At 45.6% G+C, this 27959-nt stretch overlaps 1 protein-coding gene across 4 annotated transcripts in view; it reads left to right on the top strand.

The window, feature by feature from the left end:
* RAB6B (RAB6B, member RAS oncogene family) overlaps positions 1 to 27959 on the top strand; it is a 166470-nt gene that overhangs the window by 121031 nt on the left and 17480 nt on the right. For all 4 annotated transcript variants that reach the window (XM_029615189.1, XM_029615190.1, XM_029615188.1 and 1 more), the window contains exons 6-7: positions 4182 to 4275; positions 5797 to 5863. In XM_029615189.1, coding sequence (XP_029471049.1) covers positions 4182 to 4275; positions 5797 to 5863 — 161 coding nt within the window. The remainder of the gene's footprint in view (positions 1 to 4181; positions 4276 to 5796; positions 5864 to 27959) is intronic.

Genomic DNA, 27959 nt, shown 5'->3' with positions numbered 1-27959 from the left:
TGAGGGTAGTGAAAATCTTCGTCCTCCCTGGTGGTTTCCGGTTCCCTTGTGGAGTCTTAATTTGATGTTGGATTCTTGGCGGGCCCTATGTTTCGACCACTGTGTAGCCTTTCCTTGCTGTTACTGACCTTGAAGACAGTGTTTCTGATGGCAATTTGTTCTGCGCATCGATTTTTCCAGGCTGCAAGCCTAATCTTGCTGGGAGCCATTTCTTCGGGTGACTACAGAAGCGATACAGCTGCGTACTGTTCCTTCCTTCTTGGGATGCAGAGGACCTAAAGTGGTTTCAGTTTTCACTTGAATCAGTCCATTTCCTCGCCGTCCTTGGATAAGGAAAGGGATGCAAGGAATATCACCTGTTGCATCCCTTGGATGTCAAAAGGCATGTCATGATGTATCTGGAGGTTTCTAAACTTTTCCAAAAGATGGATTGCCTGTTTGCCCTGTTTTCCTCCACCATGAAGGACAAACTAGCTTCATGATCTACAATAGCTCACTGGATTAAAGAGGTGATCACGGCCACATATGACCAGGAAGGTTCAGATTGCAGAAAGTGGTGAGTCCTTTCTTGTTCCATCCTGTCCAGAGGTGGTAATTCTTGAGGCCATATGGGACTTGGTTGCTGGCTTTGGGACTTCTTTAAAAGTGTTAAATACTAAGATGGCCCTCTTCTCGTCAAAGTGCCATCAAAAATCTTCAGAATTATAGGAACATGTTGTTTCAACTAATTCTAAAATTACTAATGTTGAGGAAACTGTTAAATCCATCCAGGAATTCAATGCTGCTACAGTGAAAGACCAGAATGCTCTTTCTAGAAGGATTGAATTTTTAGAAAATTTGAGATTTAAATCTGCATCTCCTGAATTTCTTCAAAGTTTTAGGGGAAATACCCTTTGTGACCCTGAAGATATTTTCAGGAGGTATTAGGGTTTACGACTGAGCAAATGTCATCGGTGAATACCTGTTACTTTTTGCCTAAAAGGACTTATGGATTTTCTCCAAATATTGAATTACCATCTAATTTGACCAATTTTCTTGAAAATTCTATGCTGAAAGTTATGGATCAGAGTACTCTTTTGGCCTCCTTTATCTCGTCCACTGATTTGAGTAATGTAATGTGTAATTACTTTAGAAAGTTTTCTTCTCTTTTTTTGGTCAATGTGTAAGGATTTCTCCTGACTTTGCTCAAGTTACCCAAATAAGGAGGAAATATTTTTAGCCTTTAGGTAGGAAATTGTATCTGTGGGTTTCTCTTTTACACTTCGTTATCCTTGGAAGTGCATTATCAAGCGTGATAGTGATTGTTTCATTTTTTTCCAAAAAACAAAGAGGAAGCCAATCCAAGATGGCTAACAGCAATGGACACCAAGAGATGGATCGGTAAAAAAGGACTTTTATTAAATCTTGCCCGACTCTGGCCGAGTTTCGCTCTTCTAGGAGCTGCCTCAGGGGCTTATCAGCCACATCTGTTGGCTTTTCCACGAGCGCACTATTTTTTAACCGAAAGGTATTGAAAGTTCGATCTTTTCATATACTGAAACTGTGTATGAGAGGTATACTCATGGTTGAAAACATACTATTGTGGTGATTATTTCAACGCCAGTGTGTGCTACACATTGTTTGTCAGCAGCAAGGCTGCAGCGCAACATGGAATGCATTCCATTAACCACCGTGCTCTGAGTTTGTTTCCCTTGGACCTATAGTTTTCTCCTGCAGGTTTGGGCTGCAGCTCAATCAGAGGCAGGTCTGGGACCCTGGCAACACGAGCCTTTATTTGCTTCTACCTGGGGATTTTCCCCCTATTTTATATCTCCTGCATGCACTGGGACTCCTCCTGGAACTCTGCAGTCATGGGCCTTAGATCAGGACACTAGGTCTTGAGAACTGGGATGCTCCCCACCAGGATCTGTGAATGCTGCATTCTGACTTCTAGCTTAACCAGCTTTTCACCTAGTTTACAACTTTCCATCCTGCTCCCATACTGGTTGATTTGTTTTTCAGTCTGTGTTGAATTGTCACTTCCCTCAACCAGTATTGTGGTCACTTAAAGAACTTGATCAAGTCTGATCAGATCTTCCTCACCTGTGAACCTATGCTGTCTAAACTCCTGTAGTCTACTCACTTCAAGGTTTTACATTAACATTTTCTACTGAAGGTAGGCAGGTCTGTAGTTTCCTATCTTTTACTAGTTTCCCCTTTTGTAGAGTGGGATTACATCTGTTCTCCTTCATTCCCTTGGAACCAAAGACAAGTTAAACAGCTTCCTTAAATCCTTCCTTAATTTCAGCTTTCTTCAAAGTATATATCCTGTTGCAGGTCATAATACATCTGCAAAAAAACAACTTTACTATTTCCTCTGCAATATCCCATGGTTCTGAAGATGGCCTTTTCATGTGTGGGGAAGAGGGAGTGTCCCGTTCCCCAGAGTGAGAGGCAGATGATGGCAGAAAGACCAATTGGGCAGTCTGTTCTGCCCGGATATTCCTGTCCACTCTGCCAAAGTTATATCCCAGTTGCCAGCCATAGAAGTGGCCACCTGTAGATATCGCTCCTCATCCAAGACAGTTTTTGTCATCTTCCTCCTTTGTACTTCATATTTCTGGACATATAAGCATTCAATATTATCTATGTAGTTCACACCCAGGACCCTTTCATTCCCATGTCTAACTCCAAGGCCCCTCGATAATCTAAACCACCAACTCCAATGTGGTCTCTTAGATCCCTGAGACCTTTCCAGAAGGTTCTCTGCTAAACTGACTTGGTCTACAGCAGGAGTACGTAGCCTGCCAGAAAGACCAGGCTGCATGAGAACATGCATTTCCACTAGAGTATTGCAGCTTGTCAGACAGACCCAGCTGCTAGTTAAATCCTCTCATTGCAGCTTTCCAAACCAACCTGGCTATGCGATTGTCTGCATATTTTCTAGGACCTCTAATATTTCACATTACTCTTATTGCCACACGTTTTGGCATTCGGAATATTCGCTGTTGAATAATTCAAGCAGAGTCAACACATGGCACTAGGTCATGCTTCCAAGGATCACCTGTTCCCACCCCTCGCCCCTTGATCCCCTTGCACATTTGCTCCAGGAGGGCATTCCATGCACTCAGCACCCTTTCCTTGAAAAATGACCTTGTGACATTGTCAGTGCTGGAGCAGAATAGCTTAAAACGCCCTCATTAGTAGATCTCCTGATTAATGAGATCTGAAATCCAGCAAACTGATTGGAGGAGTCACCCTTTCCTGATCAGATTCCGTATTTAACCCAGTAGGCTACTCACAGCACGTAGTCCTGCGTTAGAGGGCATCTGTCTGCTGTGAGTTGTTTGTTCTCTCTTATATATCACAACACTGAACTCTGCTGGACTAGCCTGATGGGTTGCATTTGTGCTGTGCCCTTGCATACACAGAGCTCTGAGTTTGATTCCTGTGCTTTGCTTCTGCTCATTGGAGCGACCAGGACTGGAAAGGGTGCAGAAGCAGCAGTATTCATAGTTGGAGAGGGAGTTCCAGCCCTTGCTCAGTGGCAACTCGGACTGCACATATACCATGTTTAATTGAGAGCATCTGTCTGTGGACCCTGGCTAAGAATTATTGCTGTAGTGCCTGGGACAGACAGGAAGGAGGATAAAAATGGTGAAAAACATAGATCTCTGTTTATGGGACGGATTGTTTGCAAGCAGATGTGGTTCAAAACATAGATCTGTGTGGGGTAGACAGTTTCTCAAAAACTGAGGTAAGCACAATTTTGAGTATCTGACATTGACTGAGTGTAATTTTTATTTGCATTTAAAAATTCAAAAAAGAAAAAGTGTCTGGGACAGATGGTTATAACAGCAGACCTTTTGAGACTAGATAAATGTCTCTTGCTTGTACTTAGTGTGTGATTGTCCCCCAGCAAATATTTAATATTCTTTTGAACATTAGAAGCAAAGTCATTTCTAGGTGTCGGCTTTGTCCGATATACTACGTTATATTAACCTCGTCCCCTTGGTAGGATTGTCAGGTTTACATGGTTACAAGATCCCATCCCTGAAGAGCATACGATCAAGACTGATCACAGGAAGTGTAAGTGGTGCATTCATGCTCAGACAGTGAGTTGTGATGATTGGATTCAAGTTTGTATCTTTCCTCCTCCATGACAGTTGTAGTGATAGCGATACTTGCTTGCTCTTTTTCAGGCAGATCACGATCGAAGAAGGAGAGCAGAGAGCCAAAGAGCTGAACGTTATGTTCATCGAGACCAGCGCCAAAACGGGATACAATGTCAAGCAGGTGAGCTCATGCAAATAGATCAAGGTCATGACCTTCCCAGTCATGGCCTACGAGTCCCCAGTAAGGCTATAGCCCAGCTTTCCATAACAACGGTCATAAGAGACTAGGAAGCAAGGCATAATTTTGGCATCTGCTTCACCTCTGAGCTATCCTTCTCACCTTGGGTTACTGGATAGGCCCAGATTTTTGGGACAGGTCGAGGCAGTCCTGGTTTTACCTCATAGTGGCTTAAGTTTGTAGTTCTAATTTCCATAACACATCAGCCCTATGCTGGTCCCCCATAGAGGCCCAGTTAAGCCTGTCCCTGTTGACCTAGAGCTATTTGGTAACCACAATTTTATTCCAAGATAGTGGCTGTTTCCCAGAGAATGTGCAAAGCATACACCTGGAGTATATGCTCAAGATTTCTGGCTCTTCCAGGCATGAACAGAGTTACTGGGTTGGCTCATTGACATCAGGGACAGGCTGACCCAGCCTTGGTTTTTGCCTCATTGCTTGTATAAACTTCTGGTTTCAGTAAAGCAAGATTAAAAATCTATAGGTGCAATACAGCAAAACCAGGACTGTCCTAGCCTTTCCTTGAATTTTTAATGAGTCTGATAGGATTTTATTTTCAGCCCAACCTTTTTACTGACCACCAGGACTGTCAGTTAAAAAAAACATTTTTGGGAGTTGACTACTCTGCCTAGCAGATACTGTACTGGAAAGTGGGATAGAGAGAGAGGTTCCCATCCAAAACTGAGAGCCTGTTGGTACAGGGAGGAAGCCCTCCAAAATTGTGGCCTCCCCTTTCCCAGTAATGGTGGGCCTTGCTTCTTCCCTGGCAATCAATGTTTCTGTTCCATGGTGCTGTCTCTCTTAAAATTGAAAAGTGTGGGCCCTATGTGCCAGTTTTTGCTCCTCATGGTATCACAGGGAACTGGAAGAGGCATATTGTTGAGTCCTTGCCTGCAATGTTCACATTTTAAAAGGCGTGCAGGCCCTGATAGCCAGAATGCAATACAGGCAGGTTCATTTTTAAGCCTTTTCTTACGGCATTCTTTAAGTTTACGGATGGCTGGCAACCCTTCCTGCAACTCCCATTTTCCTTTTGCCGCCATCCAAATTCAGAAGGTGCTGCAGAATCTTTGGAATGGAATAATTGATATCCTGGTTTTAATAAGAGACCTATAAATGGTTGCAACGTCTAAGTGCCTCCCCTGTTTTTGACCTCTGATGAGTATTCTATTCTAACTTGAGGCATTTTAATCTTCAGCTCTTTTGATAAATGTCCCCAGCTTTTCTTGGCCTGTCGTTCTTCACAGTAGACCCTGTTCATGCCACACAAATTGTAGTCCGTGCTAAAACATGTAGCATCAGTTACTTTGAACACACTGCAGCTGGAGATCCTTCTCTGTCTTGTCCATTTGAGCTCTAATCGTGAGTAAGGAGAGACTGATTCCAGCAAGACCAGAGTTCAGATTAACTGATATCATGCAAGATGTGCTTCCTCTTATCTCCATGCTCCTCTTTCTTTTCTAGCTATTCCGACGCGTAGCCTCAGCACTGCCTGGCATGGAGTGTGTCCAGGAGAACAGCAAAGAAGGCAGTATCCTTTCTCCGTTCATCTGGCAGGAGCCTAACATGCCCTTCTGCGAAGTCCACTGCTCACAGCCCCCATGTAACTGAACGCAATATTTTTATTTGTTGCTAATAGAACTACAGCTCTCAGCTGCTGCTGATGTTACTGTAGAGCTGTGTGTGAAAATTACTGCAGCCAAACTATGATGGTATCAGCTTTGTGACACTTTGCTCCATTGTGAGCTAGTGACAAAGGTTTGGCTACACCTATGTAAATGCATTAAGAAAATATAGATTGGGGTTCTTGGTTTGGTCCTCACATGCCTCAAATAGGTCTAGCTTTCAGGGTAACTTAAGTTTTGCAAATTAGTCATGTCTTTAAACAGCATATAATCAAATATATCTAGCGAATATTCGTTTTGAGGACATCCTGAAAGCCAGACCTGTTTGAAACCTTCCCAGAGAACCCTACTGAAATGTCAGGACATAAAGAGATGCCATGCTGGGTTAGCACAATAGTCCATGAAGCCCAGCATCCTGTCTCCAACAATGGAGAGCTTTAGTGTCCTTTTTTTTTTAATTGATGCTTAAAACCCTTAATGTAAGAGGCAGCTGAAGAGTAGCATATCCAGTGTTGTTCCATGAGCTCCTGCTGGGGTGCTGCTTTGCATATGCGGTTTATCATGCAGTTCTCTGAGGACAAGTAGGACCAGCACAAAGATTCTAGAGCTTTCAGCACACTCTGAGCATGTGCAGCTGTAGAATAGCAGTCCTTGCACAAAGATTCTAGAGCTTTCAGCATCCTCTGAGCATGTGCAGCTGTAGAATAGCAGTCCTTGCACAAAGATTCTAGAGCTTTCAGCATCCTCTGAGCATGTGCAGCTGTAGAATAGCAGTCCTTGCACAAAGATTCTAGAGCTTTCAGCATCCTCTGAGCATGTGCAGCTGTAGAATAGCAGTCCTTGCACAAAGATTCTAGAGCTTTCAGCATCCTCTGAGCATGTGCAGCTGTAGAATAGCAGTCCTTGCACAAAGATTCTAGAGCTTTCAGCATCCTCTGAGCATGTGCAGCTGTAGAATAGCAGTCCTTGCACAAAGATTCTAGAGCTTTCAGCATCCTCTGAGCATGTGCAGCTGTAGAATAGCAGTCCTTGCACAAAGATTCTAGAGCTTTCAGCATCCTCTGAGCATGTGCAGCTGTAGAATAGCAGTCCTTGCACAAAGATTCTAGAGCTTTCAGCATACTCTGAGCATGTGCAGCTGTAGAATAGCAGTCCTTGCACAAAGATTCTAGAGCTTTCAGCATCCTCTGAGCATGTGCAGCTGTAGAATAGCAGTCCTTGCACAAAGATTCTAGAGCTTTCAGCATCCTCTGAGCATGTGCAGCTGTAGAATAGCAGTCCTTGCACAAAGATTCTAGAGCTTTCAGCATCCTCTGAGCATGTGCAGCTGTAGAATAGCAGTCCTTGCACAAAGATTCTAGAGCTTTCAGCATCCTCTGAGCATGTGCAGCTGTAGAATAGCAGTCCTTGCACAAAGATTCTAGAGCTTTCAGCATCCTCTGAGCATGTGCAGCTGTAGAATAGCAGTCCTTGCACAAAGATTCTAGAGCTTTCAGCATCCTCTGAGCATGTGCAGCTGTAGAATAGCAGTCCTTGCACAAAGATTCTAGAGCTTTCAGCATCCTCTGAGCATGTGCAGCTGTAGAATAGCAGTCCTTGCACAAAGATTCTAGAGCTTTCAGCATCCTCTGAGCATGTGCAGCTGTAGAATAGCAGTCCTTGCACAAAGATTCTAGAGCTTTCAGCATCCTCTGAGCATGTGCAGCTGTAGAATAGCAGTCCTTGCACAAAGATTCTAGAGCTTTCAGCATACTCTGAGCATGTGCAGCTGTAGAATAGCAGTCCTTGCACAAAGATTCTAGAGCTTTCAGCATCCTCTGAGCATGTGCAGCTGTAGAATAGCAGTCCTTGCACAAAGATTCTAGAGCTTTCAGCATCCTCTGAGCATGTGCAGCTGTAGAATAGCAGTCCTTGCACAAAGATTCTAGAGCTTTCAGCATCCTCTGAGCATGTGCAGCTGTAGAATAGCAGTCCTTGCACAAAGATTCTAGAGCTTTCAGCATACTCTGAGCATGTGCAGCTGTAGAATAGCAGTCCTTGCACAAAGATTCTAGAGCTTTCAGCATACTCTGAGCATGTGCAGCTGTAGAATAGCAGTCCTTGCACAAAGATTCTAGAGCTTTCAGCATCCTCTGAGCATGTGCAGCTGTAGAATAGCAGTCCTTGCACAAAGATTCTAGAGCTTTCAGCATCCTCTGAGCATGTGCAGCTCTAGTCACCTCCTTGCATCCCAGGCAGGGCCCCTCATTCTCTTTTTTTTTTCCCCACAGATCCTGTAAGATGTGGTTCTTTGCGCTTTCCCTCACAGATACTGCAGTGAAAGCTCTGAAGCTGCAGAAGCTGTTTTTCTAGCAGGGCGCTGCAAATTTTTGTTTTTTCATTATGTACCTTTTGGTTAGTCTGAGTTTTTTTACATCCCCCCCCCCCCCCCCCCCCCATTTTTCAAGATTTCTTTTTGTGGGCTGCATGGTGGGTCTAGTGCCTATTGTAGCCTGGCAGAGATTTCTTCTTTTCCTAATAACTAATGCAGCGCCCACAGCTTGCTTGTGTTGTACTCTCCTTCAGCTCATCTGTTTTTTGTGCCTTTGTGGGTGCTTCGTGGGGACCTGCAGTCTGTGTGCGGTCTGAGAGGGCCTCTAGCCTGAGGACTTGCCCGAGTTCTCATTCAGGCAGGAATTTCATGAAGGTTTATCTGATCATTAGGCATCAACAGAGGCTCGTAAAATTTAGGAATCCAGGACCGGAACATTCCCGCGAGGAGCTCATCTCCTCGCGCTCCTGGAAACTAGTCTCCTTGGGCTGAAGTTAATCTTCACCTCTGGTGCCCTGGATGACATACCTTCCTCTCTTCTCTGCTTGCTCTGGCAGAGCAGTCTTCTTTGAAGAGAGGGTGACTTGACCCTGGGCAATCAGCATTGCTGCTGCATTTTTGGTGCTGTGCCTGCTATCAGTCACCCGTACACTTCCATGTGCCAGAGCACCGGTGGTAGCCCAGGAATGCAAGGACCGGTCAGCATCGGCACCATTAACACCATTGAGCTCCTTGAGTGCCGTAGGAGTCACCGAGCACTAGGGATATGCATTTGTTGGAAATGTAATAGAAAATAACAACGATATTTCCTATTTCGTTTTCAAAATGAAACGATTGAAAATCCGATGAAATTTTGTTGGTTTTCATGTTTCATTAAAAAAAAAAAAAGTCACCCATTGGGTCTAGGCCCAGGCCCGAGCCAGGGCCTTATCTCGGCCTAGCGGGATGGGGAGGTGATAGTGTGCGTGCAGCCGCAACAAGGTGGTGCGTTTTCACCTGCTGCAGTTGCAGCCGCGGCGCACATTATCGCCCCCATAGCGCCCCTTCAAAAGATGCAGTTATTTCCGGTGCCACTGCCGGCGATAATGTGTAAAACATTATCACCCGCAGTGCAACCAACCCAAAATTTTTTAAATCCTGCCCAAACCCCTACCCTTTCCCTCATTTACATTTTTTCATCACAATGCGGTCATTATTGCGTGCGTTAGGGCCTTATCGCACACCATAACGGCCCATCACGTTTTGAAAAATGACCCTGCTAGAAATAGGCCACAGTCCAATGCAGGGGCTGCGGTCTACTCCCAAGCGCAACACAGGGGTCTCTGCCAAGACTTGAGCAAAGGCCAGGCCTGAAAAATTTTACCAGGGCAGGAAACTTCCCAGTCCCCACTTTCCTCATCCATCCGAGATTGGACAACATGGCTTTGCACAGATGCCTAGGACCAGGCCTAGGGCAAATGCCCATTAAGTGCCATTGACACTGACAAGTGTCACAGGCACTATCAAAACTGAAGGGTGCCATCGAGTGCTGCAGGCATCACAGGGTGTAGTTGACGCCGTCTTGTGCCATGGGAGCCACTGACGTTCTCAAGATCTGTGAGCGCTGCACACGCCATAGGGCATCATAGAGGCAGTGGAGTGCTGCAGGCCGTGGTTGAGAACATCGGGCACTGTTGGCGCCGGTGGGTGTCATCTATGCCATTGAATGCAGTGGGCACTGACAGAAGCTACCAAGGCCGTCTGTATTGTGGAGTGCCAGGTCGCCATGGACATCAGTGTTGCCATTGATGCCACATGCGCTATTGATGTTGTACCAGGAGCATCATTGATGCTGTGGTGCCGTTTCCACGGTCGAATATGGTAGGCATTATAAGGAGTGTCGACGACATCAAGCCCTATCAGCACATGTGCCTTGGGCTGTCTTACAACAATGTTTTGCCACTCAGGCCAAATGCGCCAATGCAGAAGCTACTGGTTGCCATCAAGGGCAATTGACAGATAGGTGTCATGGGAGCCACTGACACTTCTAATCACTGTGAGCGCTGCCAGTGCTACAGGGCATCATTGAGGCAGTGGAGCGCTGCAGACGCAATTGAGAACATCGGCCACTGTTGGCGCCAGTAGGTGTCATCTACACCATCGAGTGCTGTGGGCATGGATGGAAGTTGCCAAAGCCGTTGTCACCATGGAGTGCCAGGTTGCCATTGATGCTACAGGCACCATTGATGTTGCGGCAGGTGTCAGGAATGTCATTGATGCGGGGTGCGTTTTCCACTGTTGAACACAGTAGATGTCATAAGGGGCATTGAAAACATCAAGCCCCATCAGTACACGTTCCTTGGGCTGCCTTACAATAATGTTGGGTCACTCAGACCAAGTGTGCCAATGCAGAGACTGCTGGTTTCCATCAGGAACCATCGTCGGGGCACCACAGGGTGCCATCCAGTGCCCTCGGTTGCATGGCATCATGAGGTGCATGTGGCATCAATGAGATCAGTGCCATCACATACCTCTCTACAGTCAGCTCCTTCACAGTGCACCACCACAAGTACTGGCAGCCTAATTGCCAGTTCCTGCTGTGGCATGGAGCTCTGATTGTGTTGGTTTTGTGCGGAGAAATGGGATTCTTGCCACAAGTTTACATCGCACCTTGCCTTCGGTGGTGGTCATTGCCCCACAATAGGATTTTTGTGTCTCAGTCTGTTTTACAGATCTCTTTGAGGTGAGGAATCCAGCTCCTTTCCCTCCTAGAGCCCATTATGCATTTGGCTGCCTGGGAAAAACCCCCCCAAACAATCATGTTTTAAGAGAGGAAAGGGGGATAAAGTGGTTTCTTCTGCCAACCACGCAGATGTGAAGCCTTTTGCACCATGGGGTTTTCTCCCTTTTTCTTGTTTTGGGCATTCTCTAGCTTAGGTAATCACCCATGTGAGTACTGTCATCCTGCTTGTTCCCAGAGAAAGATGTTTTGCTCACCTGCAACAGATTTTTTTCCAATGGACAGCAGGATGTCGGTCCTCAGGATGCCTTCCTGCGTCCCCGGTAAGTTGATTTCTCCATGTTTTAACATTTTCCATGGACTTGAGGAGTCCTGCCTGGGTGGCAGGGAGGTGACTATAGCTGCACATGCTCAGTAGAGCATGCTGAAAGTTCTAGAACCTAGAACAAAGTTCTGTTCCGGGCTCTGTCAGATGACATCACCCTTGTGTGAGGACTGATAGCCTGCTGCCCATTGGAGAACACCTGTAACAGGTAAGCAACACTGCTAAATTATCTCTACCCACTTCCCTTTCCTTTTAAATCTTCCTTTATTATAGAATCGCGTCTCTTGGTATTCTGCCACATTGCTTCCTGTCTTGTGCCCGCTTTTCTATATCATTCAGTCCTATGTTTCTCCATACATTGCTTTCCTAGTGGACCCAGAGCCTGAACTGACTGGAACCCCTCTCTGGGGTTGTAAGTGGATATCATTCAGAACAGAGGTAGTCCTCGCGTTATAGTGTGTAATTCCCCCATCTTCTCCCCATCCCCCCAACCATTGCCACCTGTTTAGGAACTGTAAGAATTCTATATCCATGCCCATTAAATTCTGGGGTTCATTGCATGCTGTTGCTACAGCATCAAACTAGGATTCTTACATAGACAGACCACTATCTCCCTTAGGAAAACAGCAATATTGAGATTGCACCAGAAACATCAGGCTAAAATCGGTCAAGGAGAAATTACTTTAAAATCAAAAGAAACATTTTTTTGCTGTTTGCATACTAAAGATTTGGACTAGTCTACCCTCAGGTCTTCCCAAGAGGTACAGTGAAATAAACTGGATATAAGAGTGAACAATCTGGGAAATGAAATGTACGGAAAACAAAACCAGCAATGGGTGAGTAAGGACATAGGGATACGAGGGGCTAAAAATGCCCCAAAACACTTATGCAGCTGTAACTGACTTGGAAGAGTAAGAAATGTGTGGTGGTGTGTGTTATGCATGCTTTATAATGCTGTGGGGTTTTATAGCATATCTTTCATGTTTATTGTACTCAGCCCTGAGCACATCTGAAAATGTGGTTATTAAATTAAAGCAATCAGGGGATACAAATTCAGTAATTTTTATGAGAAGAGAGAGAGTAAGGAATATAAAGAGTAAGAAAGAAGGAGTAACAGACAGAAAGTTTAAGTGAAAGCAGATGATCCAAGATGAAACCAGGGAGAAACCATCACTCAGGTCTAAATCACAGAATATGTTACAAGTTCAAAGGTTTAGCAAGAAATATGGACTTCATTCTTTCACATGTGGCTCTGGTAATGGGTTCATATTACCATTTTCATAGCTTGGGCCTGATACTTTGCCTTGACATCTATTCAATTACAGGGATGTGTTTGACTTTCAGGGACTAGTAGCCTGGGGTTTTGGTGCACATTCAGTTCTGCATTTGAGGAATGAGCAGCTCCTCCTCCCAGCGATGTGTCACAAGGTGCTTTAAAGACACAAACGCCTCTAACACAGATGCTCCTATGTACAAAGCAGAACTTGAAACAGCATTTGCATGTATAGCCGAAGAGCTGTAACTAGTTCCTCACAGCTTAAATGCATGAATATGGGGAAAAAAATGTGAATTTGGAGGTTGATAAAGTGGCTCACAGTAGCTCAAAAACAAAATGACAGTAAGAAAAAGTGATCTGTAGATGTAGCAAAGGTTCTAAGCCATGAGATACCACAGGCTGACCCTGGCTGTCGGCATAATATAGAAAATAGTGCTGTACAAGCTCACGTGCATAAGAACATGCATGCGATACTTGATAAGTGGCTCAAAAAGGCAATGACCAAAAAAAAACATCTCCCTGTAGCAAAGGTTCTAAGTCATGAGATACCACAGGCTGACACTGGTTGACAGCCTAATACAGTAAATATTATAGTACAAGCTAATGTACATGAAAACCTGCATGTGGTACTTGTTAAGTGGCTCAAAATGACTCAAAAACACAAAGACAATCAAAATAAAGTGATCTGTATATGTAGCAGAGTCTTTAAGCCATGAGATACCACAAGCAGACACTGAAAGTCAGTATAATACAGAAAATATGTACAATGCAAGTACACGTGCAGTAAAACATGCACTTGGTGGTTTTAGGGTGTCTCAGTTTTTTTAGTAAAACTGAAGGGGTAGGGGTGTGTGAAATTACCAGAAATTGAAGGTTGGCAGAAATGATTAAAAGTCAGGAAGATTCAACTTCCTGCGATACTTTTTACTGATTGTGCAAGCATTTATAGTTTTTGAATGCACGAAAATATGCACTCGGTGGGTCGTTTAAGCTATGGTACATGGTCTCAATTGTAAGCTGTTAGGAGCAAGCATACCTTAGCAGTGTAGCAGCAGTCCTTTAGCTAGGTGACTACTGCTGATCATAAAAAATGATTAGCTCAGTTTCTGAGGTATTTCCTCCATTTTGAAAAGGTTTGACTTAATAGGGTAACAAGGTTTTCATATTTGATATCTTCATCTCAGCAGTGGGACTGAGAAGACATATGTAATGTGGTTTTCAAATTCAAATACTAGCTGCTGTTCTGCTTGGAAAGCACATGCTCAACAAAACATAATTTGACACCATTCAAAACAAAACCAAAGATACAGTTGGAAATTCTCATTGGTGCAAGAGGGCTTTTGTTTTGTCTTTACTCCCATTTTCTCCTCTCCCCTGCCCCCCCCCCCCCCCCCCCCCCCACTTGCAGTCTCTGCTGCTGCCCCATTTCCACACAGCATACATGAGCTATTTAGAGGACTTTTCCTGACCCAAGGGCTAGAGGGAGCCTCTGAGTTGCACCTTCAGAACCACATATCGACCAGCAGGGGTCAGAATTGCAACATTAGCCACCTTTCCTCTCCTCTTTACATAAGAACATAAGAAATTGCCATGCTGGGTCAGACCAAGGGTCCATCAAGCCCAGCATCCTGTTTCCAACAGAGGCCAAACCAGGCCACAAGAACCTGGCAATTACCCAAACACCTAGAAGATCCCATGCTACTGATGCAATTAATAGCAGTGACTATTCCCTAAGTAAACTTGATTAATAGCAGTTAATGGACTTCTCTTCCAAGAACTTATCCAAACCTTTTTTGAACCCAGCTACACTAACTGCACTAACCACATCCTCTGGCAACAAATTCCAGAGATTTATTGTGCGTTGAGTGAAAAAGAATTTTCTCCGATTAGTCTTAAATGTGCTACTTGCTAACTTCATGGAATGCCCCCTAGTCCTTCTATTATTCGAAAGTGTAAATAACCGAGTCACATCTACTCGTTCAAGACCTCTCATGATCTTAAAGACCTCTATGATATCCCCCCTCAGCCGTCTCTTCTCCAAGCTGAACAGCCCTAACCTCTTCAGCCTTTCCTCATAGGGGAGCTGTTCCATCCCCTTTATCATTTTGGTTGCCCTTCTCTGTACCTTCTCCATTGCAACTATATCTTTTTTGAGATACGGCGACCAGAATTGTACACAGTATTCAAGGTGTGGTCTCACCATGGAGCGATATAGAGGCATTATGACATTTTCCGTTTTATTAACCATTCCCTTCCTAATAATTCCTAACATTTTATTTGCTTTTTTGACTGCTGCAGCACACTGAGCTGACGATTTCAATGTATTATCTACTATGACGCCTAGATCTCTTTCTTGGGTGGTAGCTCCTAATATGGAACCTAACATCGTGTAACTACAGCTAGGGTTATTTTTCCCTATATGCAACACCTTGCACTTGTCCACATTAAATTTCATCTGCCATTTGGATGCCCAATCTTCCAGTCTTGCAAGGTCCTCCTGTAATGTATCACAGTCTGCTTGTGATTTAACTACTCTGAATAATTTTGTATCATCTGCAAATTTGATAACGTCACTCATTGTATTCCTTTCCAGATCATTGATATATATATTGAAAAGCACCGGTCCAAGTACAGATCCCTGAGGCACTCCACTGTTTACCCTTTTCCACTGAGAAAATTGACCATTTAGTCCTACTCTCTGTTTCCTGTCTTTTAACCAGTTTGTAATCCACGAAAGGACATCGCCTCCTATCCCATGACTTTTTAGTTTTCGTAGAAGCCTCTCATGAGGGACTTTGTCAAACGCCTTCTGAAAATCCAAATACACTACATCTACCGGTTCACCTTTATCCACATGTTTATTAACCCCTTCAAAAAAATGAAGCAGGTTTGTTAGGCAAGACTTCCCTTGGGTAAATCCATGTTGACTGTGTCCCATTAAATCATGTCTTTCTATATGCTCTACAATTTTGATCTTGAGGATAGTTTCCACTATTTTTCCCGGCACTGAAGTTAGGCTCACTGGTCTATAGTTACCCGGATCACCCCTGGAGCCTTTTTTAAATATTGGGGTTACATTGGCCACCCTCCAGTCTTCAGGTACAATGGATGATTTTAATGATAGGTTACAAATTTTAACTAATAGGTCAGAAATTTCATTTTTGAGTTCCTTTAGTACCCTGGGATGCATACCATCCGGTCCAGGTGACTTGCTACTTTCCTCTAAGTGCAACACCTCCACAGCACACCTTGGTCTAATCGACTCAACAGACAGGGGATCCAAACCTGTGCTGCACCCTAAACCATAGAGCCAGCTTCTCAGCCTCTGCTCCTCAAAGGGACTTTTCTTAGCAGTGGGACATGGCACTAGATAAAGATTATTGAACATTCTCAGACTAAAATTCCTCCTCCCCCTTATTACACTTAATTATGTATTGGGAGCTTGACAATTTTGCTCGAGTTAAGCCAGCAACTGTTATATATTAAGGACAAAGTGAAAAAGTTTTAATATTGTGATAGTCCAAAGGCATTAAATAGGGTCCAGCCCATACAGAGGACCTGGACTCCATTCCCAGATCATGTCTTTCTCTTTCAAGGTCAGCCGAAGCTGGGGATGCTCAGAGGCATCCCCTCCCTTTGGGGGGAGGAGTCCATCATTGTGCAGTGCTGATACCTAGGAGCCAGATTTAGAACCCATGATTGAACGGTTCCAAAAGAGACTTGGGTGTATGGCCTCTGATCGAGGACTGTTGCCATGATGACTGGGCTAAGTGAGTTTAGGGAAATATAAAATTGGAGAGCAAATTCTTGGTTAGTGGCAAATGAAGACTAATGATGATGGATCCCAGCTGCGTTCAATTGAGTGGAAGTTGATAGGAAACCTCTCCACTCAGTGCATTAGCAGGGCCAACAGTTGCGTGTGTAAATCCGTATTTTAAATACAGCATCCGCATGCATGTCGGCCTGTTAGCTTCATGTATTTACGTCTTCTCTTGATGAGGAATAACACTGTTTAGGCTTTAAACAACTGGGTGAGGGATCTGGGTCAACTGGCGAGAGTGCAGGTTGAAGAGCCAGAGGGGTCTGGATGACCTTGAGACAGATTGGGCAAACTGGTGGATTAATGGGTAAAATGGGAATGTCCTTCATGCGAGCATATTTTAAAGTCCGCTTTTCAAGTCGACAAAGACCTAAGGAAGATACACAAAATATGTTTGCTTGAGTAACCCTTAAAACTAGGGGCAAACATATGTGCATAAATGCGTGCACGATTTAAAACTCCAGCATATGTATATGCGTGCATAGGTGCCTGCATGCTTGTTTAGTTACTATCTCTCTGTATATCATTTCTATATTAGGTCAAGAAAGAAAGACCAGATTTTGCATTAGGGACTCTGCCCATTGCGATAATAGTGTTAATTTGGTCAGTTAGATGGTGGATTTTAGTTTTGACTTTATATCATTTCTACTGACCATCACCAAGTGAAGTTTTTTTTTGTTTTAATTTTTTTATTTGCGTTTATGGATTGTTGCTCTTTATTTTATAATATGTATTACCATTTTTCTGCTGCATTATTTTACCATTAATTTTGATACTATGTAATTATTTCTGTATTAGTTTTTTCTCTGTATCTTGCTTAGACCTATATAATTTAGCTTGTTATAAATAAACCTAAAAAGGAGGACCCTGGCTAGTTCTGCTGCTTTAAGCCATAAATGCTCCTCAGCATTTGGCAAGATTGATGTCATAACCGCGGTGATGTAATAATTGCGCTGATGCCTGCAGTGCTCTGGTGATACGTTGGGGTTTGGTGTAGATGTTAATAACTGTCCCACTGCTCTCTGTGGGAGCATGGGCCAGGCATTAGTGTAGAAGAAGGAGAGGGAACAGACAATTATCTAAAATGTAAGTTACATTTTATTCATTTTTGTAACTAACTTTGGCTAATGTTTAAGTTTTTTCAGATTTGCATTGCGTGAACCTTGTAATCCATGATAAAATTGCAGATTATATTGAGAGAAAAAAGGGGCAGTGTGAGAAAAAACCTCAGCTGGTGTTTGTCCTTAATTGGCAGCTAGAGGCCAGCCTGCCTTTGATGATATCAAGTTGCTCTGAGCCCCGGTAATATAAAGATGTCCCTGTGGTGAGAAAAGGGTGACAGCATGGAATAGAAAGAAGGGAAATGAACCGTGATGCCACTCTCACCACTGTAGCCATTCACTTTTCTCTGTGCTTGGCTCGAGTCTTCCCTTGAGCTCAGTATGTAATGAAATGTAATGCAACACTGGTATCCCAACTTTCTAAGTATCCAAAGCAATTTACGATATGTATTTCTGAATTTATATTTTATATGTATATTACATAAATTCAGTACTTCATTCAAAATACAAATCAAATAAAATTCATAAACACAAGTAGTTTACACACAAACACTTTCTAAATAATTCAATTATTTACTACAAAAAAATCACTAAATCTCACTTTCTGCTCTCACTGAGGGGAGAATCTGAGACACAAAAGTAAAATGATACAAAACCAAAAGACTAATGAATAAAACGAACACAGCCTGCAAACTGCCTCTGTGTTGGCCTCAGGACATTTCTGTCCATGGCTAAGTCATCCCCTTTGCCATGCATGTCCCTGACTCCTGATGTTTTACTAGACCGAGCCTTAATGTTTCCCTCAGAGTAGTGTCAGTTATTACTCCTCGCATTGACCAGAAGCAGAGTGAGTCCACTCTCTTTTTCCAAGGACGAGCAGGATGGTAGTACCCACACATGGGTGACAGAGCCCGGCACAGAACTTTGATCTCAAAGGGGCCGAGGCAATAACGGCGCTGAACCATGGGTCCCCCAAAGGGTCAAGAAAGCAGACATCAATAATCCCGGCTGGTTTTAAACCAACGCAGAGTTTATCAGCGTAGGTTTTCGTGACCGCCGTACGGCAGTCAGGGAAACCGACACCGATGAACTCGGCGTTGGTTTAAAACCAGCCGGGTTCATCGGCGTCTGTGTCCCTTTAAATCCCCCTATTGCATGGAGTCCCACGTGACAGGTCAGGCTGGAGTCTGTCACTGGGGCGGGGAAGGCAAGAGAGAGCGGGGGAGGAAGCAGAGACGGTGCCAGGGAGACCCCGCGCTGGCGGGAGTGGAGGTCCCCGGGATAAAAGGCGGGGAGACACCCCCTTAGCAGAGGCCCAGGAGAGGGGGGAGCAAGGCAGACGTCGCAGGAAATTGCATCCTTGTGGGAAGAGCACCAATCGTCCAGGAAAGGAAGACGTCCAATTTCTGAACTGTGTCTTGTAAGCGGTGCTTGAGAAGGGAGGGAGAGCTTGCAGCCATTCTTGTAAACAGGAAGCCCCGGACAGCAGGAAATCGCCAAAACTGTCAAGAGAAGACTGGGAAGGGCAGGTGTGAGGTAGGAGGAAGTGACAGAAAAAAGAGACGCACATTTTTCTCTTTGCATCGGGAGTGAATGCCTAATAGCCTCATTCACATGCATTTGCATGTGAAGAGCGCTATTAGGCATTCACTCCGCGTCAGACGCGCGTTGAATAGGCGCTCATCCCCTTATTGCCTTAGGGGATTGATTAGCGCCTATTTTACCCGCGTCTGACTGCTCGTTAACAGTGCGCTGGGCTCAGCGAGTCATATTGCATCGGCCGCAAAGAATGTAGCGCTCTCAAGCCTGCCCTACTGAGCACGTGCAGCTGTGGTCAGCACCCTGTCCCCTAAGCAGAGTCCCTCGCTCGTTCGCTTGCGAGAGCCGTGTCTTTCGTGGGATTCAGCTCGATGCTCGCCACAAGTTTTGTAAGCGATTTTTTTCTAGAGCTGCAGCTGTTTCTTTCCTTTACCTTACGGAAGTTTTATTTCTTTTCCTTTTTCTTCTTTCCTCTGTCTGCCAGCCACATGCTGGGCCTTAGTCGCTGTGCAGTCTGGCAAAGTCTATTTCTGTCTAGGGTTACCAACTTTTCCATAGACCATGACTGGACACTTGAGGACTGGGAGGAGGGGATGCCCCATTCCTTTCTGACATTAGCATAAATTTACATATATTTGCTGTCTCCTCTATTTTCCCTGTGTTCCTTGTGCTCGACTGTATCTTTTCCTTCTCACTGCCCCTCATCTCTCTCCCTCCTGTCTCCTCCCGTGTCTCTTTACTGCCTCCTCCTGGTCCTGTCCCCTCTCTCTCTCTACTTTCATCTGCAGTGCTCTTCTGATTCTTTCCATCCTTAGCCCCTATGCCTCTATTGACGCTCTCCCTTCTCCATGCCCTGTGCCATCCTCTGTATGTCTGTCCCTCCAGCTCTTGTGTCGTCCTCTGTCTCTCATGCTCCTTCATTCCCTCTGCCTCCTCCCCACCTTCTTTCCATGCGTCTCCTCTAGCTCTTTCATCCAGCAGTGCCTCCCCCTCCTTTCACCATTCCCTGTACCTCTTATTTTTCTCTCCCATCCCTTAATTTTTGCCTCCTTTGTGCATTTTCCTCTCCTCTGAGACATACCTGAGATATGCAGGAAGTGCTGCTAGCGCAGCCTAGAGGAGGGAACGACGGAGCTTTTTCCTCATGCCCTCATGCCACAGCTTACAGACATAGTAAAGAGAGGAGGTGGGGGAAGAGCCACAGGTCCCACCTCCACTCCTCACAGAAGCCAATCACGGGGAGAGGAGATAGGGCAGGGCTGCAGCTCCACTCATGCTGCTCATTCTGCCTTACCTCCCTCCCTTGACTGTAAACTAGGCCATAGGGGAAAGGAGCTGCCTGCTGCAGGAAACAGATTTTTAGTGTCCGGTCAGTACTTCTGAACAAGCACTGTATAGGTCGACAGAAAACCAGACTGTCAGGTTCAAAACCGGGCAGTTGGCAATCCTATTTCTATCCCTTATTTAAAAAATAAATAAATAAATAACTACACCGGCAGTTTAGTATCTGTATTCTCTCCTTGCTCTATCTGCTTTTGTACCTTTGTCAGGTGCTGGTAGGACTGACTGAAGGCAGACCGTGAGTGATCTGTACAGGCTGCTGAGCCTGGGGACTTGCCTGAGTTCTAGCCAGGCAGGAGTTCCATGTCGTTTGGCATCGATGGAGGTTCAGACAATGCAGATATCGAGGACCACACTTTCTGTGGGAGGAAGAGCTCATTTTCCTTACATTCAAAGGAAATAGTCTCCACAGGCAGGAGCCCTGGATGATGTAGCCTCCCCTCCTGTTTGCCAATATGGCAGTGCAGTCTCCTCATGAGAGAGGGTGAGCAGGAGCTTGAGCAAGTAGCTTGCTGCTGACCCTTCGGTGCCATGTCCCGTAACGGTTGTCCATCTGTGACCAGCACATCATTGATCTGATGCATCGATGTCAGGACCGTGTCGGGAACCAGGACGGTCATTGAACGCCATTGGTCACTCTTGATGCTGTCAAGGTGCCAGAGCGCCCTTGATGCCATCGGGATGAATGACCACCCTCGATGCCGTAAGAGCTTTCTGTGCCATAGGCATCTGTGGCTTCGTTGCACCTTGGGCCTCAATGTGGCATAGAGCGGCTGACCTCTAGTGTCAGGGGCCAGGTCTGCCTTCAAGCGCTATGGTCCTCCTCGATGCCATTGGAGCTAGCCTCAACGTTGATGCTGTCGGTGCTATCGATGCCCTCAGTGCCATTGAAGTGTGTGAGTGGCCACCCTTGATGCCTTTGATATCTGGCCTCGATGCTGCGGCAGCCCTCATGTAGCAGCCCTCAGTGCTGTTCACGGGGCCATCATGGCTTCAATGTCATCACAGTGCGAAACTGCCCTGATACCATTGAGGTGCTAGGCCACCATGGAGGCCATCGGGTGTGTGGGCCACTGATGCCTTTCGTTGCCACAATTTCGAGTACCAACAACAAGGTGCTAGGATCGCCATTGAGCGCTCTGGTTGTCCCTGAGGCTGTCGACCGCCGGGGCTCTTGAGAGCCTTCGAGTGCCACTGAAGCCCTCAAACGACAGGGATTTTGGCCTGGAATGGCTTGAGCGCCAGGGTCACCATTTACTGGTGCTCTGGTGTTGCCTTGGCAGTGTCCCAACAGGGCACTGAAGGGCATTGTGCTGTCCCATCACTGGCCTACGGCTATCATACACCATAGTTGCCGATGATCTTTGAGGCCCTATGTCACTGGGATTAGTGGGCATAGGAGGCCCTGCCTGGATTCGTGCACCTTTGGTGTTAATGAGCGCTAGTGAGGTTGTCATCAGCCATAGCCACTGGCGAGGGACGCCATCGAACTCGCAGCATCGACATCCTCGGATGGATAGATGAGCCGAGGGGAAGATTCAATGTCGCTGACAGTCATTAGTTCCTCTGGGCATTGATGAGGAGTGTCGGGGCTGCAGAGCCTGTGCCTGCAGGCACCCCTGGCATCCTTGGTACCGCTGGTCCATTGATGCCTTTGGGCACCAGAATCTCTATTGGTGCCGTCTGGCTGTTTAGGGCCATATAATGTCACCCACCATCATGCCATACCCAGAGCCCCAGTAGTACTGGGAATGCAGACATCACATTGTTCCTATGTACTCCAATGGGAGTAACCATGCACGGTCGGGTAGGGCAAGGCATCTACTCCAAAGCACCGCGGGCAATGGCAGACAGCATCCTCTCTGTCTGTGCAGTTCTCAGCCATGCCAGGGTTCTGCCATCATCGAGTCAAGGACTCAGCCTCCTCATCAGTTCTGCACCACAAAGTACTGGGGAGCTCTGGCGAGGAAGGCATCACACACTCTGTGATTTGCCTTTTAGCAGCGAGCAGCCACCAACTCTAGTGCTCGGTCCTTGCTGTGTAGTGGGATTCCAACCACAAGCATAGCAAGTGGGTTCGTAGGTGTGCCGCCATCCATAAGATGGGATACAACTGTTTGAGTATTAGTCAGTATTCTCCTGTTGTCCTCTACTGTATGTGCGTGCGTGTGTTTCCCTGATGGTGAGCACAACAGGTTGTGCGTCGCAGCCACAGGACTGAACTAGGACCTCATTCCTGGTTGAACCCTGCGGGGAGTAGACACCAGGAGGGTAGTGTTGGGAGCCTTCTTCCTCATAAGAGAAATATTCTTTCGACCCCCCCCCCCCCCCCCTCCCCCCATTTCATGTCACAAATCCCCATGTGGGGAAGCCCCTGGGGCTCGTTCCCTGGCAGGTTTATCACTGAACTGGAGCCTTGATTTGGTGCATCTCCTTGTAGGCCAGGGCTGGGACACGGTGGCTGCGGTCACCTGACTGTTTTTGCTGGAGCCACTTGTTATTACTGTGGTGGCCTTCCCCATCCGAGGGTGGCTACCAGTGGCAGATTGGTCGCTTCTGAACCTCAGCGATCAGTGATTGTGGGACAACTCTCAACTGGAGAGTTGACAGTTTTTTCGCTTTCTTGTCCCTTTGGGAAGGGGGGATTTTACTGGGTTCCAGAATAATTCTTATGGGTTCCCCTCTGGACACCTGGTTGTCCACCCCTGCAAGGGATGTCCCTTGTTCTCTGTTTCCTGGAGAAGGTATGTCACTGTTTCTGACTAGCAGTCGCTCTCGATTGCGCATGGGATCCGAGAACTGGTCGAGCGATGGCGCTCTCCTTACGTCGTCCTAAGGAACAGCAGGTCTATTTTGTAAAGAAGCCTTTCCAGAGTAGCTCCCCAGTGAAGATTAGGGGTTTCTTTCTCCCGTCCAGGAGTCACCTTTGATACCTGCTGAGCTCAGCCGACTGTTTTGGATAAGGACCACTATTGCCAGTCATTCTCCCCTGAGGGACCCTACCTCAGTGAGCAGGGCTCTATCCATCTAATTGGTGAGTATGCCTTTCAGCCTATTGCCATATCCATGGCTGAGGGAGTTGGGAGACAAGGGACCCCGCAACAGAGGTGCTGCTCTTTGCTTGCAGTGGCTTGCAAGCTATACTTCCCCATTTTAGGGATAACCCTGCGGACAGGGAGTCCTGGTTCATGCAACAATTGTTCCATTTCTGGCCCGCATGTTTACTTGGGGGAAGTATTAATACTATCCCGAGTTCAGGGCAATCTGTTCTGAGATCGCCCTTGCCCTGTGCTGGTACCTTTAGAGTTTCCAGACTGGTGAAAAAATCCTGTTTGACAGGGGTTGCACTTGCGGTACTCCAGCTTCCTGTCTCTTAGTGGAGTGTTTCTGGATTTCTTTCTTCTGGCATTTGCTTTCACTTCCAGCTGTTCCAAGCAGGCTGAGGGCTCTATCTCAGTGGGTAACTCTCTACTAGAATCATCAGTGGGTTATTCACTTGGGGTTGAGCGACTTATGCTTATCCCGGCAGTCCAGCAGTCTGCCCCCTTGTGTTCTTCGCTCCTTCTGACTTCCAATTGGAGTTTTGGGGGAAGGGGGAGACAGACTAAGGTGTTTGTGGTATATCTTAATGTATACCTGCAGGGAAAAATACACCACTTTTTCCCTCTATTTTTGCCAAGCTCTGGCCAATACTGCCTTTAGCTTTTCTCACTTCGCTAGATTGCCCAAAGTGCTTTCCTGCTTACCTGAACTGTCCTGTAGACAGGATGGATAGCCCAGCCCGTGTCAGGATGCAGTGTGGGTGAGCTTCAGGCCTAACATATCTCCCTGCTCGGGGGTTTGGGCTAGTGAGCCCATTCAGAGATTGCCTTTCTTGCCCTGAAACTCTTGATGCTGTCCTGCTGGTCAGCTATGTCTGGTGCTTTGGCATGTAGGGTCTGTCACAGACCCTGCCGTGGTTGCTGATTATTCTTCGAAGCGTTGCTTGGGTTTTCTGCCCGTTATGTCTATTAGCCAAACATGGGCACACTTCTGCAGAGACGTTCTGACCTTCAGATGTTAGGGAACTTCAGTTTTTCTGGGGAGTTCTCGAGCCCCAGTTGGTTTTTCGGTTGTCTTGTAACATCGAAGGAAACTGTATGGTCTTTATCTAAGAATCCTTCTCTTGTTTACATCTCTAGACTTTTCCTGTATCTCCCTGACAGGAGGTTCTAGACCTACTGTCATCATCAGGGTTACTGATATGAAACCCTGCTTGTAATGTTTTCCATGTGGAGTATGTTTCTTGCTGGAATTTGCATCACTCCCCTGCCTTAGGCACCTCTGCTGTGCATTTGGGTTTTCTGTTTCAGTCTTCTCTATGGTTTTCTTTTTGTAGAACTCAACTGTTTTCCCGCCTAGACCCCTTTGTGAGTCGGCTGCCTCACAGGCAAAAGGGAGAGAGATGGTGCTTTCAGCACTGTGCGGTTTCCCGTTTTGTCCTGCTCGGAATCACCCATGTGTGAGGATTACCATCCTGCTTGTCCTCGGAGAAAGCAGAGTTGCTTACCTTTAACAGGTGTTCTCCGAGGACAGCAGTCGTCACAAAACCCACCTACCTTCCCGGGAGTTGGTTTCTCCATGTATTCGCTATATCATGGACTGAGGAACTCTGCCTAGGGAGCAGGATGATCACTACAGCTACACATGCTGAGTAGGGCATGTTTGAAAGTTCTAGACATCCTGCTGTCCTCGGAGAACACCTGTCACAGGTAAGCAATTGTCCTTTATCCTTTGAATGTCTGGGTCTTTTTATTTTTATGCTTCTTTTCATTTTTATCTGTCATATTAAGCTTTTTTGTATAATCATTTGTTTTTCTGTGTTCTTCTTCTTATACTTATAACCATCTGGTTCTCATCAGGAAGCCAGCGTGCACAGTCCCTCTCGTTATATTATAATCTGACTTTCATCGTATATCTCCTGTTGCCTTTACCATCTGCTGACTTCTATTATGTTACCCGACGTTCATATCTATAGAACCCAGACAACCAAGCGGGTTGTTGAGTCAAAACATTGTCCTTCGAAAGGGCAGATTATTCACCAGTGGAGATGCAGCAGAAGCGAGCGGTCTCCCCCTTTAAGTAGTGCTTTGTCCTCACATTACATAGAGTGACAGAAATAAGCCTAATCCACAGAGGCTCTGTTCTTATTTATTTTATTTTATTTTGATTTTATATTCCGCTTTTCGGCATTTCAGAGTGGATCACATGCCAGGTACTGTAGGTATTTCCCTGTCCACAGAGGGCTTACAATCTAAGTTTGTCCCTGGAGCAACAGAGGGCAAAGGGACTTGCCCAAGGACACAAAGACTTTCCTCTTAGTTTCCAGAAGACCCTCAGCACTTTAGGGCTCTCCTGGTCTCAGCCAGCTGGCCTTACCTAGGCTGCCTAAATAGGCTGCAGGTGCTCTTCCTGTGGCCGGTCACAACTTTACTTCACAATGGAGTATTCAGTTTTCTCCATCCTATGTGGATAGGAGCATTACTGTCAAAGAAATGTTCTGACAGCAATGTTTCCGCGACCAGAGTTGCTGTTATTGCAAGGCTGGACACACTGGGAGCTGGATGCAAGGTCCGAGCTGCTGGGTTGCCCTTAACACTTTGGGAAATGTGAATGGGGGGTGGGGAGTGTAAGCGTGGACTTGAAGGGAGTGGGAGGAGAGGATACCCAGTTGCTGCAGTCAGTCCTTAATTTATTTCTGATTTGAACTTTAGGGGAAAGCTGAGAAGGGTTTTTCAGGCCTAGAGACTCGCAACTTTAATAGTCATTTTGGGGAGCTTGAGGATCTTTGAGGTGTGGAGGGCAGGGAATTGAGCCATGAGATCCATGAGGATTATTTGTTTTCCCCTTGTAATCGCTTAACCAAAGCTTTCTTTGAATATCGCCAGTTAAACTTATCCAGATAACTTTGCAACCTAACTAGTGATATTCAAATCTAGCCAGTTAGGTCACAAAGTTATCAGAGTAAACCTTTTCAGATAACTTTATTTGGGGATCATCAACAGGACGATTATCCCGCTGAGTATCCAGGATAACTTATTTGGCTATCTGTTGCTGGATAAGTTAGCAGTGGAAGCTTTTTTGGAATATTGGCCCCATTAAGTTGACTTTAAATAAGTTTAGGGTACATCTGTGGTAGGGAAATTTATTGCATAACATTTAAATTTGTATAGAGTAGGTATAAATATATATGCAAGCCATGTACATTTAGGAATGGTGTGTGGTGGTGAAGCAGTTCATATGAGTCAGTTTGAAGCCAAGACTGTGGTTAGAGATCTGTTCAGGGGGTTCACAGAACTGGCTGTGGGCTGAAAGCTGGGACAAATAGCCAGGTTTTCACTTATCTAAAAGTGAAGGAGTGAGCCATATCTTTAGTGGCAGAAAGTTCAGAGGGTGGAGACGGATCCTGGGGAAGTTCTGTTTCTGATGTTTAAGAGGTGTTTCTCCTTGGGGGCTGGGAACCACTATGTGATGTTGACAAAATGAGTGCAGTGGCTAGGAGGATATGTATAGAGAAAGTCGAGTTTTGAGATAAGATGGTGCTGGCCCTTTGAGGGCTTTTAAAGCCAGGACCAGGGTTTTGAATAAGGTGCAGTAGTGTGTTAAAAGCCAATGTTGGGTTTTCAAGAGAGGTGATGCGGTCCTTCTTACCCGGATTTAGTCTAATTTGTGCTGCCGAGTTTTGTATGAGCTGCAGGTGGCGATTTGACTTCTTAGGTAGGCTGATGTAGAGGGAGTTGCAGTAGTCCAGCCAAGAGATAATAATTACAAGCCTGGATCACCATTGCAAAGGCGGAGCAACTGAAGAAAGGGCATAGGTAGCATAATTAATGCAATTGGCAGAAAGCAGATTTTGTTACTGATCATATTTGAGCTTCATTGATGTCTAACCTTTGCTAATCCATGATGCCTCTTCCCTATTAATCCATGCTTATCCATATAACCAGTAATTTTTTTTTCTTTAAAATGGCTTCCACCATTTTACTTGGCTCCAGCCTGTAGTAGTTATCTGGATCACTCTAAGAGCCCTTTTTAAAAGAGGTGTTACATTTGCTATTCTCCAGTCATCCCTGTCCATATACCATGCTACACAGTACCTTTTACTGGGAAAAGACAGGGGAGCAGTGAGCTTTCCCACAGTCTGTGTCCTCACAGCACCTTCTACTGGGAGCTTTCCCACAGTCCGTGTCCATACATCATTTCCTACAGTGCTGCCTACTGTAAGAGACAGGGACTAGAGGAGTGATCATTTGCCATACTGTGGTTCCAAACTTTTTTTTGTTTAGAACTTAGTCAAGAACTCTAGCTAAAGACATGAGGTCCACCAGAAAACACAAGCCTTCCAGATCAAGTCTCTGATTTTCAGATGATATAAGTTATGGAATTTGTAAGTTAGGATGACGTCAGTGAGCTGCAGCCTAATGGTTCTAAGGGTTTAGACCTGATATTCCTAGAAGATAGGGGGAGGGAGGCCTCATCTTCTGATTCAACAGCATGTCTTCCATGACCTGATTTTGATTCCCAACCCCTAGACTGGAAATCAGTGTAATAAAGGTTCAGTTTCTAAAATG

The sequence above is a fragment of the Rhinatrema bivittatum genome, chromosome 9 (genome assembly GCF_901001135.1).
Source record: "Rhinatrema bivittatum chromosome 9, aRhiBiv1.1, whole genome shotgun sequence".
NCBI lineage: Eukaryota > Metazoa > Chordata > Amphibia > Gymnophiona > Rhinatrematidae > Rhinatrema > Rhinatrema bivittatum.
Note: the sequence above shows the minus strand (reverse complement) of the source record. Positions and strands in the feature narration are given on the sequence as shown.